This window comes from Carassius auratus, chromosome 17 (genome assembly GCF_003368295.1).
Source record: "Carassius auratus strain Wakin chromosome 17, ASM336829v1, whole genome shotgun sequence".
Taxonomy (NCBI): domain Eukaryota; kingdom Metazoa; phylum Chordata; class Actinopteri; order Cypriniformes; family Cyprinidae; genus Carassius; species Carassius auratus.
The window spans coordinates 19,563,146-19,580,345 of NC_039259.1; the positions used below are offsets into that span (position 1 = coordinate 19,563,146).

At 36.3% G+C, this 17,200-nt stretch overlaps 1 protein-coding gene across 3 annotated transcripts in view; it reads left to right on the forward strand.

The window, feature by feature from the left end:
- mdga2a (MAM domain containing glycosylphosphatidylinositol anchor 2a) overlaps positions 1 to 17,200 on the forward strand; it is a 142,206-nt gene that overhangs the window by 50,561 nt on the left and 74,445 nt on the right. For all 3 annotated transcript variants that reach the window (XM_026286291.1, XM_026286290.1, XM_026286289.1), the window contains exons 3-6: positions 6,978 to 7,152; positions 11,104 to 11,300; positions 13,459 to 13,591; positions 15,202 to 15,471. In XM_026286291.1, the coding sequence (XP_026142076.1) occupies positions 6,978 to 7,152; positions 11,104 to 11,300; positions 13,459 to 13,591; positions 15,202 to 15,471 (775 nt within the window). The remainder of the gene's footprint in view (positions 1 to 6,977; positions 7,153 to 11,103; positions 11,301 to 13,458; positions 13,592 to 15,201; positions 15,472 to 17,200) is intronic.

Genomic DNA, 17,200 nt, shown 5'->3' on the forward strand with positions numbered 1-17,200 from the left:
AGATAGATTTCTTACCATGCAGCAAAGCATATTAATTGGTAATTAGCATGAACTCTCTAAACATCCAAGGTTTCACCAACTCTTTGTTTCAGTTCTGCCATTACTGAACCAGTTCCCATAGATCCCACAGACAGTGAGTGGGTCAGAGAAAGATACGCCCAGGGATGCTTTATGATAGACTGAGGGGGCTGGAGGCTATATATAGCGCTCTTTATGGGTGCATTCTGTCTGCATTTGACACACTGGTCCCATCGACACAGATCTCCCATCAGTGTTCTGGATCAAGAGCTCTGTGGCACTGATCCACTTAACGGATTTATGAGGATGAGATGTTTGTAATACTTCAGACATGAGTACCTTTTATAGTTATTTTTTTATTGTAATAAACATGTTATGACATTATATAATAATAATAAGAATAGCTCATAAAAAAAAAAAATGTCAATGGGGTCCATTTGGGTTTTATGTTATTGATCTTTTGCCATATTTATTTTGGGATTTGTATTCATTATTTGAACAATGATTTGATTTGATCTGATTTGGGAGTGAATATCTACTTTAATTGAGTTTTTGCAACCTACACAAAACCAGTCATATGGGTCAATTTTATCTGAATTAATAAGATTTCCATTGATGTATGGTTTCTTAGGATAGGACAGTATTTGGCTGAGATACAACTATTTGAAAATCTGGTATCGAGGGTGCCAAAAAATCTAAATAGGGAGAAAATCACCATCAAAGCTGTCCAAATGAAGTTCTTAGCAATGCATATTACTAATCAAAAATTAGGTTTTGCTGTATTTATTGCAGAAAGTGTAGAAAATATCTTCATAGAACATGGTCTTTACATATTCTAATGATTTTTGGCATAAAAGAAAAAACTATAATAATTTTGACCCATTCAATGTATTGTTGGCTATTGCTTCCAGGGCCACATTTTTCAAAATGTCTTCATTTGTGCGCCACAAAATAAAGTCTGGAACAACATGAGAGTGAGTAAATGAGGACTGAAATTTAATTTAGGGGTAAACTAGCCCTTTAATGTGAAACCCTGAGTTTCAATAACTGTAATGTGAAAATTTCCCTTCCCTCCTTTACTCAGAAACAATATTTCCCCTGTATTATATGGCTTGAGGTCTGGAGGGCTGTCATTTCCACTGTTTTATGACTATTTATGGTGGCACTTTGGTTGTGAAGGCAGGGCTGCCGTCAAATAGTTTTCACTTCCACCCCCAACATATCGTTTGAGTCATGATCTCTACTAACACAGAAATAAATAATAAAACAGAGATTTTTGATTTATGTGCTACTTTTTTATTCCACCCAGTTCCAAAGTCTTGAATGCAGACATTAAATGAAGGAAGTTAAAGTACAATAAGTCTTAAGGATTCGAGAGGGTCATCTTTTCTTACGTATTACACTGAATTGCTGTCACATAATGCACATACGATTATTCGGTTCCACTTTCTCTCCTCTGAAAGTAGGAATTCCTATTTGTGCGCTGTCAGCTATAGCCCACCTCAGTGCATGCAGACATACAGGGCTAAGCACTTTTCTTTAGCTGCCTTATTTCCTGTTCGAGCTCACAAAGAAAGCCAGCGTATCTAAGCCCTGCTAGTTCCAATACGCCGTTATTCCTAACCAACATCCAATATATGTAAACAAATCTGCCCGCCCTCCTTCCTCAGCAAAGCATGAAATGGATTTCATTCTTCCACTTCCAAGGGTTACTCGGACTCTTTTGGGCTCCAAACCGTCTTTTTTTTTTTCTTCATAGACCTTCGCGAGAAGAAAACCAAGGCCTAAGTGAAAGCAACGCTTGGTCTTTTGAGGCGAAGCTGAAAATGCTTTCAATTAGTAAGAGAGGGGCTAATAGTTGGGGTGAGGAAGAAGTTGCTGCTTGCAAGAGGAAGGCGGAGCTTTGATCGAAGATGGACTCAAGCTGAGTTGCTCCCGCCTCTGAGGTTCTTGAGCAGCAGGGATGATAAAGGGGGGTTCTGTTGTAATGTAGGTCATCTACACAGTAAGTCTCACTCAGGACTCGGTAAAGCCAAGCCAGGCCTGAATGGGCAATTTGCTCCACTTGTCTGGCTGGTTGGCAGACAAGTACACAGAGGGAGCTACAGAATCTCTCTCTCTATGCCCGGCTGAGCTTCGTGTGCAGCGTCCTTTCCCTCATCTCTCCATGCTTCCTTCTGACTTATACTGTATTTGTGTGTGTGTGTGTGTGTGTGTATGTGTGTGTTGGTATTAAAAAAGTGAATTGCTATTTGAGATGGTTTGTTTGACATTAAAATATTTGTTTTGGCATATAAAATGTTAATGAGGCAATTACTGTAAGGCGATCATTGTTTGTTCTAAAAAGTGGTATCCATATAGTATAATAAATGTACTTACTATTTTGATAAATATTCTGTTGTCCTACTTAGGCTGAAAATATATTCCCCTTCGGGGAACTTATGTATTTTCAGCATTTACAGGTGGTAGTCAGTGATTTAATTGCTGTCCGAATCAAAAATCGTGGTGTTTTTCTTCCAAGTCTTAGGAGAAAATGCTGTGCTGAATTTCATGCTGTTTTCAGTCGAGCTGTAGGTTTGTGTGCGAATTTAATTCAGTTTTAAATCGAACTGTTGAAAGAATGAATCGATGGAAAAATTGTTTGAAAAATCATTTATAGACCACCTCTATGTGCTGTAGCCAAACTGTTTGATGCTACTGTATGTGTTGTGAAAAGCATTTGCTTATTTTGATAAAAGGGACTAGTATTAGAGAAGTGTACTGATTTTAAATAAAAATAAAATAGTTTACCACCCACCACAGTGACTAAGATAAACTGTTAAAATGGACCATTATTATGTGGAGCGATTATTATAAAATTATTTTGATCTATAAACCTGTATATATGTGAAGTAACTAAAAAATAAGTTAGAGGCAGATTGTGTAAATTGTTAAAATGGGCAATTATTATAAATATGCTGTAATATATAAACCTGTAGAATATACATGTTAACTTATTACTATATGTGAGGTGACAAAGAAATAACATAATTCAATTCAATTCAAGTTTATTTGTATAGCACTTTTTACGATACAAATCATTACAAAGCAACTTTACAGAAAATTACGTTTCTACAATATTTAGTAGTAGCTTATAAGTGGTGACTGTCAGTTTGTGTGCATATGACAGGATTTTTCAGAAAAATGAGTACAAGACGTAGTCAGCCAGACGATGAACATTATAAACAGCAATTATTATATGATGCAGTCACACTTGTAGAAATATTTGTTAGTTCTGTTTGTTGATTTAGGGTTAGCATCATCTGGGGTCCTCTGAGGGGTCAGCATCATCTCTTCTCAGGTGTTCTGGATCCCAACTGGAGCTTGTGTATATCCTATTTACCACGGGATGTAAATAAGGCTAGACATAATAACAGGCAAGTCGTTTCACCGACATTGAGCCAAGTCTCAATTACAAATACGGAGTCTAATTCATGAGAGAGAAAAAGATCATTCAAAGTAAAAGACTTATTTGCAAGGGATCTTGAATTAATTACCATTCAAATAGAGCTTATGCCATGTATTGATCTGGAGATCAGATTTGTGGTAGAGTATTTGCTCATTTCCAAGTCAAAACCTTAATGTGAACAGTAGCATCAGAGGCGTCACATGCTCCCTCAGATTTTTGAGCCAAATGGATTTTGAATGCAGCTTTCAAAAGACAAAAAAATAGCAGAACAATATTTTTTTTATATTTCATATAATCACATGAGCATGATTAGAAGGTGCAGTGTTGCACAGCATCAGCTGTTAAATTCAAATCTGCGTTCGCACTCAGGTTGGCACTGAGCCAGAGACAGTTTTTACAGCTATAATACTGCATATTATAACCAAGCAATCACACACGATTCAGTTGAGCTTATGAATGCAATAGCTAATCAGAGGTGTTCAGATGAGTCATCGCGGAAATGCTGGCATTCTGTTCCCCCGCTGAAGGAATTCTGTTCTCTGACGATTCATTCATCAGAAACAACAAAGTGCAGATGTGCGTACGAAGTAGGATATTTATTTCACAGTGTAAACAGCTTCAGTGATTATAAGTTTTTAAAAGTGCTTGAAAAATGTTCTTTGCTCTGTTTCTGTACAATGAAAGTGTAAGTATAAAGATGGGGTTCAAGCATAGTTAATAGATTATAATATTAGGTTACTTTGCCCATCGCCTGTTATAGATCAATTAATCTATAAAGGTGCAAAATGCATTTACATATTTAAGAATCAAGATATTTAATGATATTGTTAACACATTTGGGAATATTTCAAATAAATAAAACCTAAGCCTATATCATGTATACTTATATACTTATACTTAAGGTTGCTGTGTGTCACATGACAAGCATGACATCATCAGCACAGCTGATAGGTTCTCTCCTGTATCGGTAGCATATGAGCTCGCTGCTCAACATTCAAATACTTAGCTAATGTTTGTGGTAACAGTTAGCAGCGCACACCAGAAACCCTCCACCTTCCCCAGCTCCACTTGTATAGATCTGCTACGGGGTGATCATGTATGCTATGGACAGAGGTGGAAAGAGTACAAAAATATTCTACTCAAGTAAAAGTTCCATTACATTAATGAAATTTTACTTAAGTATAAGTAAAAGTACCAGTCTAAAAATCTACTCAAGTAAAAGTAAAAAGTAGCTCATTTAAAATTTACTCAGAGTAAAATTTACTTAGTTACATTTTAACAGTGGGAGGGAGTCAAAAATGGGACAGGCCAAGGGTTTCAAACTCAGTTCCTGGAGGGCCACAGTCCTGCACACCCTGCACAGTTTAGATATAACCCTAATTAAACACACCTGATCCAGCTAATCGAATCATTTAGGTTTATTTGAAAACTACATGATATGTGTGCTGGAGCAGGGTAGAACTAAACTCTGCAGGGCTACGGCCCTCCAGGAACTGAGTTTGACACCCCTGGGATAGTTGTTTTTAATTAAAGGAATCAGTTATTTAGAATAATAAAACATTTGGGCTGTTACCAGGCAAATCAGTATCAACAAACTCATCTTTTAATGCAGAGGAAATGCAGAAGATTCATTGGAAGTGGCATTTAGATGTATTACACTGTTTAGTGCAGTACAAGAATGCATTTAACCTGCAGTTACAAATGCATGAATAATGTTTTGATATACAAGACATAAAATGTTGAATACTCATTTGAAATGACAAGAAATTAATTATTTAAAAAAATCAAAAGATACTTTAAATGTGAAATAAAAATGGCCAGTATGTGTCAGCAGGTCACTGTTAATAAGTGAGTCATTGCGATTGAACCGAATCATTTAAACGGTTGATTCATTCAGAAACGAAACACTGTCACGTTGCTCAGAGACGCAAAACTTTGCCTTGGTGGCTGTGTTTGGAATTATTTTCTGCTAATATAAAATCATATATTAATGATGATTTTTGGAGGAAAATATGGCATTCTTTGTGATTTTGATTTAATATATGAAATTATATAAATATGTGAATTTTCTGCCCCTATATCTTCAATTTTGTGATCATTCTAAATGCATTTTAGGAGACTGAATCACACAGTGAAAGAATGCACTATAAATGCGCGCGCACATCATTAAAACAAAAATTATGATATTATCGCAGACGATATATATAGCACACTCCTCACCACTGTCTTTTTGGCTAATTTGTGCAAAACCTCTTGCTAAAATGTCAAAGCTTCATTTTAACCACCAATGCAACGATGCAATTATTTAACTTACCTCTACATTCTTGCAAAGGGTTGATGTCTTGTCGAGATTTTATAAGATGCTAGTTTGGTCTCCCTAGGCAAGTACAGCTTACACTGAATAATAGAGCATACATATGGCCAGGGGTTCACTTCATTTTGTTCGAGTTAGACTTCAGAATATGACGGGGTTTCGTTTTCAGCAGTGTCTGCACCACTAACGCCTGTTTTGTCTGTCTGCATCTTTCTTGTGATTTTAGCGCCAGTTTGCCCTCCTGCGCCCATTATTTACTGCCGTAGTTTCCAGGGAGCGATTAATTATTATTATTTATTTTTTTTTTACTCAGTAATTCATGTGTTTTCAAATGTAGCGAAGTACAGTACTTCAAACAAAATATACTTAAGTAAAAGTACAATTACAGATTAAAAAAATTACTTTAAAAAGTATTAGTACACAAAAAAGCTACTAAATTACAGTAATGCGAGTAAATGTAATTCGTTACTTTCCACCTCTGGCTATGGAGGTTATTCATGTTATATATGTAAAGCAGCAATATTTCTTACTTGCTCACACATGCTGTGGATGTATTGTTAGTAGCAAGCCTCAGTACTTGCTCTGCTGCAGCAGTGTAGCAGATTTATTCCACCAAGACAAAATACATTAACATTGTCATGTACATTACCATGCAAATCACTCAAAGTTGTCATAACAGAACACTATTTCATGTTGACTTTTAAAACTCAGCAACATTATCATAATTGTGTCTTTTTATCAGTATTTACTGTATAATGTTTGAGTGTCTATGAGCCAATATGCTTCACCAGAGACAGATATAGAGGAGGAGATGGAACACTCGCAGAAAAAATGAATGGGAAAATTGCCACATTTATTATGGCATCTGTAGGAATCTTTCAGTTAAAAGATCCAGTCTTTTTTAAATTGAGACATTGTCTGTTTTTTTGTTGTTGTTTTTTACTCTAGAGAATGCAAATATACATAAGCACCGGCCTAAAAATTCAGTTTTGATCAATTTAAGCTAGCAAAAATTGCTAAATCGATTCTACTATTGTCATATTTTATATATGTTATTACACAATGATTTGCCCAGTTGGTTTTTACCCAATTCATGTGCTCTAAGGAAGGCACTAGGCTAGTTTTAAGCCACTAGCTGATAAGGTTCTTTCTGAGCTGATGTGATTTTTGTTTCTCTCTGTTTTTTTCCTGTGTCAGATACGATGGACCAAGACAGCAGGAAGTGCTACTGACCGCTTCCAGGACTCCAGCGTATTCAACGAGACACTGCGCATAACCCGCATCCAGAGGCACCAGGGCGGCCGCTATTACTGTAAGGCTGAGAATGGCCTCGGTACTCCTGCCATCAAATCCATCCGAGTGGACGTCTACTGTGAGTTAACAAGCTCAACCGCCTGTCGGCAAAAAAACACACACTTAACACACAATCTCGTCAACAATAGCTTGGTAGTAGCCTTTGCTGACTGTCCCTGCATCTCTCTTTTAGCTTTTGAGGCACATAGTCAACCTTGATTCAGCACTTCACTAAAAAATCCTCAGGTTACAAATCATGGATAATCAGGTGGAAAGACACACTTATAAGCAGAAGCGTTTGCTGTAGTACCTTCTAGGTTCAATGTTGCTTTTATGCTGTAAACTCAGTTTTATAAACCAACAAATAAAAGGAAACAGAAACTTTTGATTGTAGCATTGCAACAATTGTTTTATCAAAATTATATATGTATTACAAAAGTTATATATTATATCATTCAGCATAATAATGATTAGAAATTAGAAGTACTCTTGTTTTTTTAAAGCTTAAATAACTTCAAGCTTTCTGAAAAAAACATACATTTTTACATTTCCATTTCTCTGTCCTTTTTTCATGATTATGAAAAAAACACAGTAAAAAAAAAGGGGAATTTTTTTAAATCCTTTGCTTGTTAAGCTATTACGAGCACCCATTATTCAAACCCATTTCTCTAAAAAAAAAAAAAAACATGTTAGGCACAGTAATCTAAATAATTTATCATGGCTGGATGACCTTCCAGCATTGTTTATAATGGGCCAGAGCGGTTTCTAAGCGTTAATGCGTCTCTCACTAGCTGCTTTATGTAGCTCAGAGAGAGACAGTAGCACAAATTCCAAGCACATTTTACATGCCTACTTATGCACAATATTCACTAACAAAACAGGGTGTTATAGTGACTAAATCTCAGCCTCTTAAGCAGCTAGCCATTAGCCACAACCTTTGTGCCCTTCAGCAATGAATGTCCCTGAAATAAGTGTACTGTAAGTCACTTTGAATAAAAACATCTACTAAATAACTGCTTAGAAAATATTTTACCCACTTATGGTGTCATTTAATGATACCGACACAATAGCAAAATGTGTTAATGACTGGGTAATGACACTTGCTCAATGCTCAAAGAAACAAAATACTGTATTAGGAAAAATACTGTATTGGTATATACAATATTTGAAATTTTACCAGTTATATATATATATATATATATATATATCTATATATATATATTTTTTTTTTTTTTTTTTTTTTTTTTACATTTTGTCATTATTTTTTTTTAGATATATATAAATGAATATTAGATGCATTAAATTAATTTGAAGTGACATTAAATTGATAATATTTAAAATATTTCTATTTCAAATAAATGCATTTTTTATTAAATGCTAACCTTTTTATTAAACAAAACTCTATTAATTAAAACTGTTTTCAACCTTGATTATTGTCTTTGAGCACCAAATCAGTATATTAGAATGATTTCTGAAGGATCATGTGACACTGAAGACTGGAATAATGATTCTGAAAAAGCAGCTTTGCCTTCACAGAAATAAATGACATTTTTTAATATATTCAAATAGAAAACGACTCTTAAATTAAAATATTATTTCACAATGATGTGATCAAAAACATGCATCCCTTAAGCAAGAGAGACTTCTTTTCCAAAACATTAAAAATCTTTCCAACCACAAACTTTAAATATATCAAAGAATCCATTGAGTTGTCTCATCATACTAGTGATTTATGGAAACCATTAACTCTGCCTATGTTTCATTACCACTTTATGTTTGAAATGAATTACCTCTGATATGGTCAGACTTGCAATATCTGGGCTATAATGGAGCATGTGTTATTTCACGTGTTTCTTGTCTAGCACATTCTTAGATCATCAAAAGCCAGCCAGTCAGATTTTTTTATATGACCCATAATAAGAGCATATCTCATCTAGCTCTCTTTCAAAGAGTTTTGCACTCACACCCATCACCATTTTAAGTCCGTGAACACTTTTATTTTCTTCGAGATGCCACATGGCCTCATTATCGACTTTAAGGCACTTCTCGTTGAAGGACTGGCAACCAGAGACTTTGTTGAAATCAAATTCAAGCCTTTGAATAGGTGACGAAATGCGTAAAATGAGAGGTTTAATGAATGAGTGAAATGAAAATGAGGATTATTCTTCAAAGAGACATCAGTGTCAGTAGGCTCGCTCCCGAATTTTTCCAAGTTTCAAAGGTTTACTCCTCTGCTATCGGAACCATCAAAAGCTATCACGATCTGTCAAAAAGGAGTTGTGTGTTGCCTCTGTTCCCTACAGACACGGAGGAGCACTAGATGTTGTAAAGTGATTTACGGTAGCACAGAGAGATGAATAGGAGGAGCGATGGACGATGGCAGGCAGCATTGCCGTGGGGAGACAATGAGGAGCAAGTCATTACCCTTGAATTAGAGAACAGACCTCAGCTTGTCATTTTTATTCCTGCTTCTTCATGGTGGACTGTTCGCTGGTGGGCACTCGCTTTTATCGATCAGAGACATGCTACTCCTGATGCAGTGATCAAAGCCTAGACACATGTCATTGATAAACAACAGCCAACACACTGCCGATAAACAACTGAGTGCTTCGATTTGGGTGCGCGCGTTGTCTCTGAGTGTGGCAGCACTCACTAGTCATCAGTTTAAAGCACTCGAGATGGACAGCAGCGATATTGATTGCATTCTGGTTTACATTCGTCCCAAAGTGGCCAACTTCAACCTTGGATCTTGATCTATTTTCCAATAAAAGAGACCATTTTCTGTCATCATTTAGGCCTACTCACCCAAACCTGTATGACTTTCTGTTTCGTGAAAAACATTAAAAATATCACCTGGCGTGCTGGAAAATATCACCAGTGCTGTCAGTCAAATAGTTGCTGAGCAGATTGATTAATGACTGCAAACAAGAGAAAGAAAGATTTTGAAAGGCTTGGTTTATTTATAGCCGAGAGTCGAGGAAGGCTTGTGCTTTTGAGGGCAGTTTGTAAAAGCACATGGCTTCTCGTTCAAGCACTCTATGATAATTACTGTAGCTCTTGAAAAAAATGACGGTTGTAAAAATACTTACGATTCAAGTGCCAAAATGCAGGCGCCTGAGTGGTCCATCATTTTAAACATTATATTTGCTGTTAACGCTTGGATGTTGCTGCACCCACTTAGTGCTGTTTTCAAAGTGTTTAAATTGATAAAGTTGATTTTTTCCAAACGGAACTAAAATAATAAACAAAAATAGTTTGATGCCATTTCAAGTTTTTGATGTTGCTTAATAATGTAAGCCTACTGTTCATTGTTATTTGTTATATCTTAGACATTGCATGAACTAAGAACCTTACCAGATTGCATTTGATCTCAATAACACATATGTGTTTTAACTGGTGTTTAATTGGTTAGGTTGGTGTAAAATGAGTAAAAAATGTCGAAAGTAATTTATGTCTATCTTGGACCATAATAAATAGGCTACTGTATGAATTGCGCTCCAGTAAATTTCAATTCTTTTATGGGCTTCTTAATTTAGGTCGTTTTTGGCTCATTAAGCAATTCAACAAATTATGCCTTCAATCTCTGAGCAGCTTGGGAGGAAACAGGGAAAAGTCACACTATAATGTTGGAATTATTCCACATATTAAGGTATATTTAGCGACAACTTAATGCTAATAGTGGCACGCAACTTTTGTTGTATAAAACTGTGAAATATGCGTTTGAATTGAGCTTATGACTTTTTTGGAATTGGGGCATGAATATGAATGCATGAAGGGTGGCATAAATAAACCTAAATATGGAAGTTGTTGTTTACCTGTAACCTAGTTTTCTGTTTATTTACATTCTGTCATTTCCATACTTCAGTCCTACGTGCCTGTGTTTATTGAAGCCTTTTTTTAATATACCTAGCTAGGGTTCTAGATGGCTATTTCTGTCTACCACCATATCCGCAAAAGTCTCACGGCCATTTTTCAGGGCAATCTGAGCAATGTTAAATCAGTGTGACTGACCCATCTGTTTACATTTCAGATTTAGATGACCCCATTGTGACGGTCCATCAGAGTATAGGAGAGGCAAAGGAGCAGTTCTACTATGAGAGGACCGTGTTCCTGCGGTGTGCTGCCAATTCAAACCCTCCTGTGCGGTACAGCTGGAGACGGGGGAGGGAGTTCCTGTCTCAAGGTTTGGACAAGGGTGTGGAGATCTATGAGCCTTTCTTTACACAGGTAAGACGTTAGCTCAGACGTGCTGTATATCAATTTATCATATGTGTGTGGATATACACTGCCATTTGAAAGTAGATGGTCAGTAGATTTAATTTAAAACAGTCTATTTCTTCTTTTAAGCAAGGATGCATTCAATTTATCAAAAGTGACAGAAATCCATAATGTTTAAAAAGATTTCTTTAAATGCTGATCTTCTGTTGAACTCTCTATTCATTACAAATATACTCCACAAACTTTTAGTCAGCAGTTTTCAATATTCATTATAAGAAATGCTTATTGTTGGGCAAAATCAGCATGAATGATTTCTGAAGGATCATGAAAATTCAGCTTTGCCAACACAGAAAAAAAAATAAATAAAATTAAATATAGTATAAATAGAAAGCAGTTATTTACAATTATAATATTCCAAAATATTACAGTTTTTCTCTTTTTATTTAAGTAAATGATATCTTGGAATATAAAAAAAAGCATAAAACATCTTTTAAAAGCATGAAAAAATCTTACGGACTCCAACATTTTGAACAGTAACATAACTGCATCAATAGTGATATAATGGACAATATAAGTTAGAAATATGACAACAATTGAAGAGAGCATGAATTATTTTATATTACAATACCCATATATACTGTATCACTATGTTGTTTTTGCTGAAAATACAGTGAAGATTATACATTTTAAATAAATTAAATTAAACTACTTTAAATTCTGATTAGATAAGTTATGTTTGAGGCCATTGTGAAATAGCTGATACAGTGTTCATCGGTATTGACATTTAAACCTATAACTTTAAAATGAGAGAAGATGAAAGCCTGAGTTGCTTGAAAACATTTGATGAACTTAATTGCTCTTGCATGAAAGATGTTGCAGCTATCAGGAGAGAAAAAGAGGGAGCATCAGTTGACATTGTGAGTGTTATCTGGTCCAGGAGGATGCACATCATCTGACAGTTAAAGAAAAAAGGCTGCTTTCAAAACACTGCTTTGTCACATCCGATATGGCACAGTGATTTGCCCAGAGTAGATCCATCCTGGTAATTAGTCATAAGACACAGGGTATTTCAGGACCTGTTTCGCTCTTCTTATTCCCTACAGAGAATCAATCACGCTACATTAGCCTGTGCACTTAAAGGAGATTCTGCATGTTATTTTCAATAGAGCCTTCTTTATCTTTCAGCCTCTTCAGAACTATGAATATGAATCTAATACTCTGCAGCTTTCTGTCAGTGTCTCAGACTAAAAAGCAGATCAAAAGCTAAGTATCTTCAGAAGATTTTGGTATCAAGCAGTGCCACTATTTTTAACTGATGGACTTTAAAATGCCTGTCTTTGTAGAAATTGACCTTTGAATTGAGGTGAGTCGCTTGTGCACGTAATCAACTGGTTCTTAACTGGTTTGGCTTCAAAATAAAACCCTATTTTTTGCCATGCTAACCATGCACCATTATATGGTTAGCTGCATTTAATTATTTGTATTTAGCCTTGTTTTCCATTCTGTTTGTATCAGTATAGATCTGTGACAATCTTTGGGGGGTCGCTAAACACCAATTAAAAAACAATGCTGTATTGTAAAATGAAACTCTCAGTACTTTCAAATTGTGTAAGATTACTCTATAAAGCTCCAGTAGCCAGAGGGGTTACAAGACCAAAATGAGCAAATTAGCGGAAGTCTTTTAAAGCACAAAAAAGCTCAGATAAGGTCAGATTGGATATGGCTAATTTTTTTCCTCTTTCCTTTCTCTTGTTGGATGTATTCCGAATAGTGTTTTATGTGTAGAGAAGATCAGTTTGTGATTTCTGAAGCTATGATAGCATGTATCTATCTATTTTATTTTATTTTAGAACCACTAAGTAAAATAATTTTTCAAGTGCATCATTACTGAGCAAACTGAGCATGTTCAGCAGCCTTAGTTGAACCTAACGGCAAGTAAGTTCTTAATGTTTAAGTTGATCTTACTAAATTACCTAAAAGTTGACTTTACTTAATTTTGTATGTAATGTTAACTTTTCCTACACTCAATAATATAATCAACCTTTAAAATACAGTTTGTCTGACAAAATTGTATTTTTAACAGTTGAATATTATTCATATTAATCTGTGTACTAAAGCAAAACCTGCTGAGTTTCTGTTCATACAACGTCTTCTGCTTGGGTTGCAGGGGGAGACCAAGATCCTGAAGCTAAAGAACCTGCGTCCTCAGGACTACGCTAACTACACGTGCACTGCCTCTGTCCGCAGTGTCTGTGGTATCCCTGACAAGAGTGTGCTGTTCCGGCTCACTAACAAAACTGGTGAGAGCAAAACCAATGCCCCCTCCTCGTGCACAGCATTGTCTGTTATTTTAGTCTCCTTCTGCTATATTTGAGCCTTCCAACGAGTAAGAAACTACATGTGAGCAGCACCACAGAAGCAACTCTCAAAAGGAAGTGCCCTGAGGCTCTTGTCACCACAAGTGCTGTGTGGTCTGATAATCAGCGAGCTGTGAGTGCTGCATGTGTTATTGTGTATGTTACGCCTGTTACATTTAGAGGCCTGCTGCTACTTTTCTCCTCCTTCGTCGGTTGACGGCTGAAGAAACTGCCCCAGGCTGATGTTTTTACCACTGGCCTTGCAGTTAATTCAGTCCATGGCAAAACCATATTCTTAAGGAAATGGCCCTGCGGGTCCCTGTGCTCCTTATCTGTCTCAGTGGGCTTCACATGCTACTGCGGCGAAGACCTGACCTTTACGGAATCCATTAAAGAATGAACAGAGTCGGCAGACCTTTCCCTCCGGCCATCTCGGTTTCTCTATCTTCCTCTCTCTCTCCACCACCCCTCCCATCCCTCTCGTTTTCTTGCACTATCCTTCTTTCTCACCTCTTTTTTCGTCTCTCAGTGCATTTCTGGCAGCACATTGGCTGATGAGGATGATCATCATTGACTGATTGCTTTGCCAACTTGAAGGCACTTACATTACAGCGTGCCAGTGTGCTCATAGGAGCAGGCCTTGATTATATAAATCGGATATGGTCACCTATTGCATTACGGGACCAAGTAAATCACTCCCTTTGGGTGATAATTGTAAACACCACTTTTCTAAAATATAAACACATTAGCATAGTAATGTAAACCACCATACTTTAGATCAAGCTGGTACAGTATGTGAACTTTGTGTATTTTTGCTGTAATTACTCATTTGAAGTTGGTCACATACCTGAAATTGGTTGTAAACAAGCATTTAAACTATTCTGGTTCCTTGAAAATCACATCCCAGAATGAATATTCATGAGTCAAGCTGTTAAGTTTTATTATGTGTTCCTTAAACTTTTTGGATAGCTCCTACACCTTACATGTTTAAGGGAACCCAAAAATGTCAGTTTTCCCATCATTCTTACTTCAGATGAACACAAACTGAGAATTTTTGAAAAATAATCCTTTTATGTGAGTCTATAAAATGCAAGTGGACAGATTCCTCAAAGTTGACGCTTTAAAAACCGTGCAAAGCAAACAGAATGGTAATCCATACAACCACGGTTGTTGAATCAATGTCTTCCCAAGCAGAATGATAGGAGTGTGTGAGAAAAATACTAATGTGTTAAACTTTTTAAACTATAAACCAGCACTTTTGGCCAGCTGTCATACATGCACTCACTTGACATAAAGATGATGGTAATCCATATAACTCCATCTGATGAATCATGTCTTCTGAAGCGAAACAATAGGTGTGTGTGTGAGGAAAATGCTAAATTGTCAAACTTTTTGAACTGCAAGCCATCACTTCTAGTCAATGGTAATAGATGTGTTCGCCTTGACGTAAATGTCAAAAATCATGTAAGAGTAGCAGCAAGTGTCCTTTTAAAAAAGAAAATAGGGCTTTCATATAAAGATGATAAGAGTTACATTGTCTGTTTTTGTCCTAGCCTCCCCGACTATTAAGCTGCTTGTGGAAGACCCTATTGTTGCCAACCCTGGACAGACAGTGGTCCTGGTGTGCATCATCTCTGGAGGCGAGCCCACGCCGACCCTGACATGGGTTCGGAACAATGAAGAGCTTCCAAAGAAGAGCAATCTCAACAGTGAGACCCTCACAATACCTGCCATCAGCACAGAGGATGCTGGTGTTTACAGCTGTGTAGCCAGTAACAACGTGGGTAATCCTGCGAAGAAATCCACCAACATTGTCGTCAGAGGTGAGAACTGAGGCTTTGCTGGTTTAGTTTGTTTGTGCTTAGATGTATGATATTTTCTGTCAGTTTTTGGAAGTTTTTTATTTGTAGAAGGTGTAAATAGCACTGGCCACTTCAGTGTGCCCAAGAGTCTGGTGGAACCAGACAAAACTACCAAATGTTGTCTGAGTTGGATATTGGAAATAGGGCTATCGCGATAACTGCAATATTGTAATAGTGCTATTTACACTATTGACAAGCAAACCACAGAGGAAAGATAGCAACCACAGAAACTCATAAAAACATTTTATGAGGCTGTGGCCTTCTTGTTTTTTTCAATTTGTCACTGTGCATTCAATGTTAAATAAATGATACAATATGGTTACGACTGTAATTTTCTCATGAGCCGTCGATCTCGTCCCAAAACCTAATGTCACGCCGCCAGTTTGGGAATATTTCGGCTGTCAACCCAATGAAAAGGGTGAGCCAGCAAATTTAGATGAGCTGATATGCAAAATTTGCAGCTAAAGGTTCCTGTGGCGCGGCAATACATCTAATTTGAGGTCATCAGGACATTCTAAAAAACGCTTAATGTGGTTTAATTTACTAATACTGTGATATTAACAGACCAAACTCACTAAACGTCATATTAATAAAGTATACTATCTACAAAAAATCAGATGATCCCTGAATATGAATTAAACGCGTTTAATAACACGTTAAGCCTTTTCCTCCTGCTTCTGTTCTTAGCCTGAAAGAAAAAAGATGCATATTTTCCAAGAAAAATTTAAGCAGCACAACTCTTTATAACATTGGTAACAAAATGAAATGTTATTTGAACACAAAATCAGCATATTAGAATGATTTCTGGAGGATCATATGACACTGAAGATGGGAGTTATGGATGCTAAAAATTCAGCTTTGCCGTCACAGAAATAAACTGCATTTTAATATATATATATATATATATATATATATATATATATATATATATATATATATATATATATATATATATATATATATATAATTTGTAGTAATAAAATTATTTTGCAGTTTTTCAGATTAAATAAATGCAGCCTTGGTAAGCATAAGGGACTTTTGAATGGTAGTGTTTATATAGGATGCTATGTACTTGACAAAATGCAAATAGTTTATGTTAATATTTACACTGGGGTGTAAATAGCATCTAATTTCCTTTACACTCCACACACAATAAGTTTTGCAAGCCTCTGAAGTTTGCTGTCAGCATTTTCTCTATACCCATTTCCATTTATTAGTGCATAATGAATTACTTAATGATTATCATAGAAGCAGAATGACAGTACATGGGGGTAATAAATATCTCGACAATGAATGCAGTGTGCAATTATGAATAATGACTGACAGTATGCATCGAGAAAGCAATCAAGTTGTGGTTTGAAGCTAATGTGAAAGGACCAATATGTGGCAACAGTTTAAGCATTATTAGAAAACTATTTGTTGAAACTTTCTTGAAGGTTTGAAAGAGCCTTGCCCTGTAATGTCTTATAAATAGCTGTTTTTCCAGCCAGCATCATTACCTAGTGCAATAAATACCCATGACTTTCACGTATTACATCTAGCCAAGAGAACAGAGTGAAATGGAGAAAAGGATTTGCTTTTTCAGGCATCTGTGTGCGTGTGGGATGCTCTCTGAAGAAGCTTTACTATCCCCGCTTGGAGCAGCTGTTTTAGCTTACTTCACAGTAACTCCTTCCCAAGGCTGATCCCC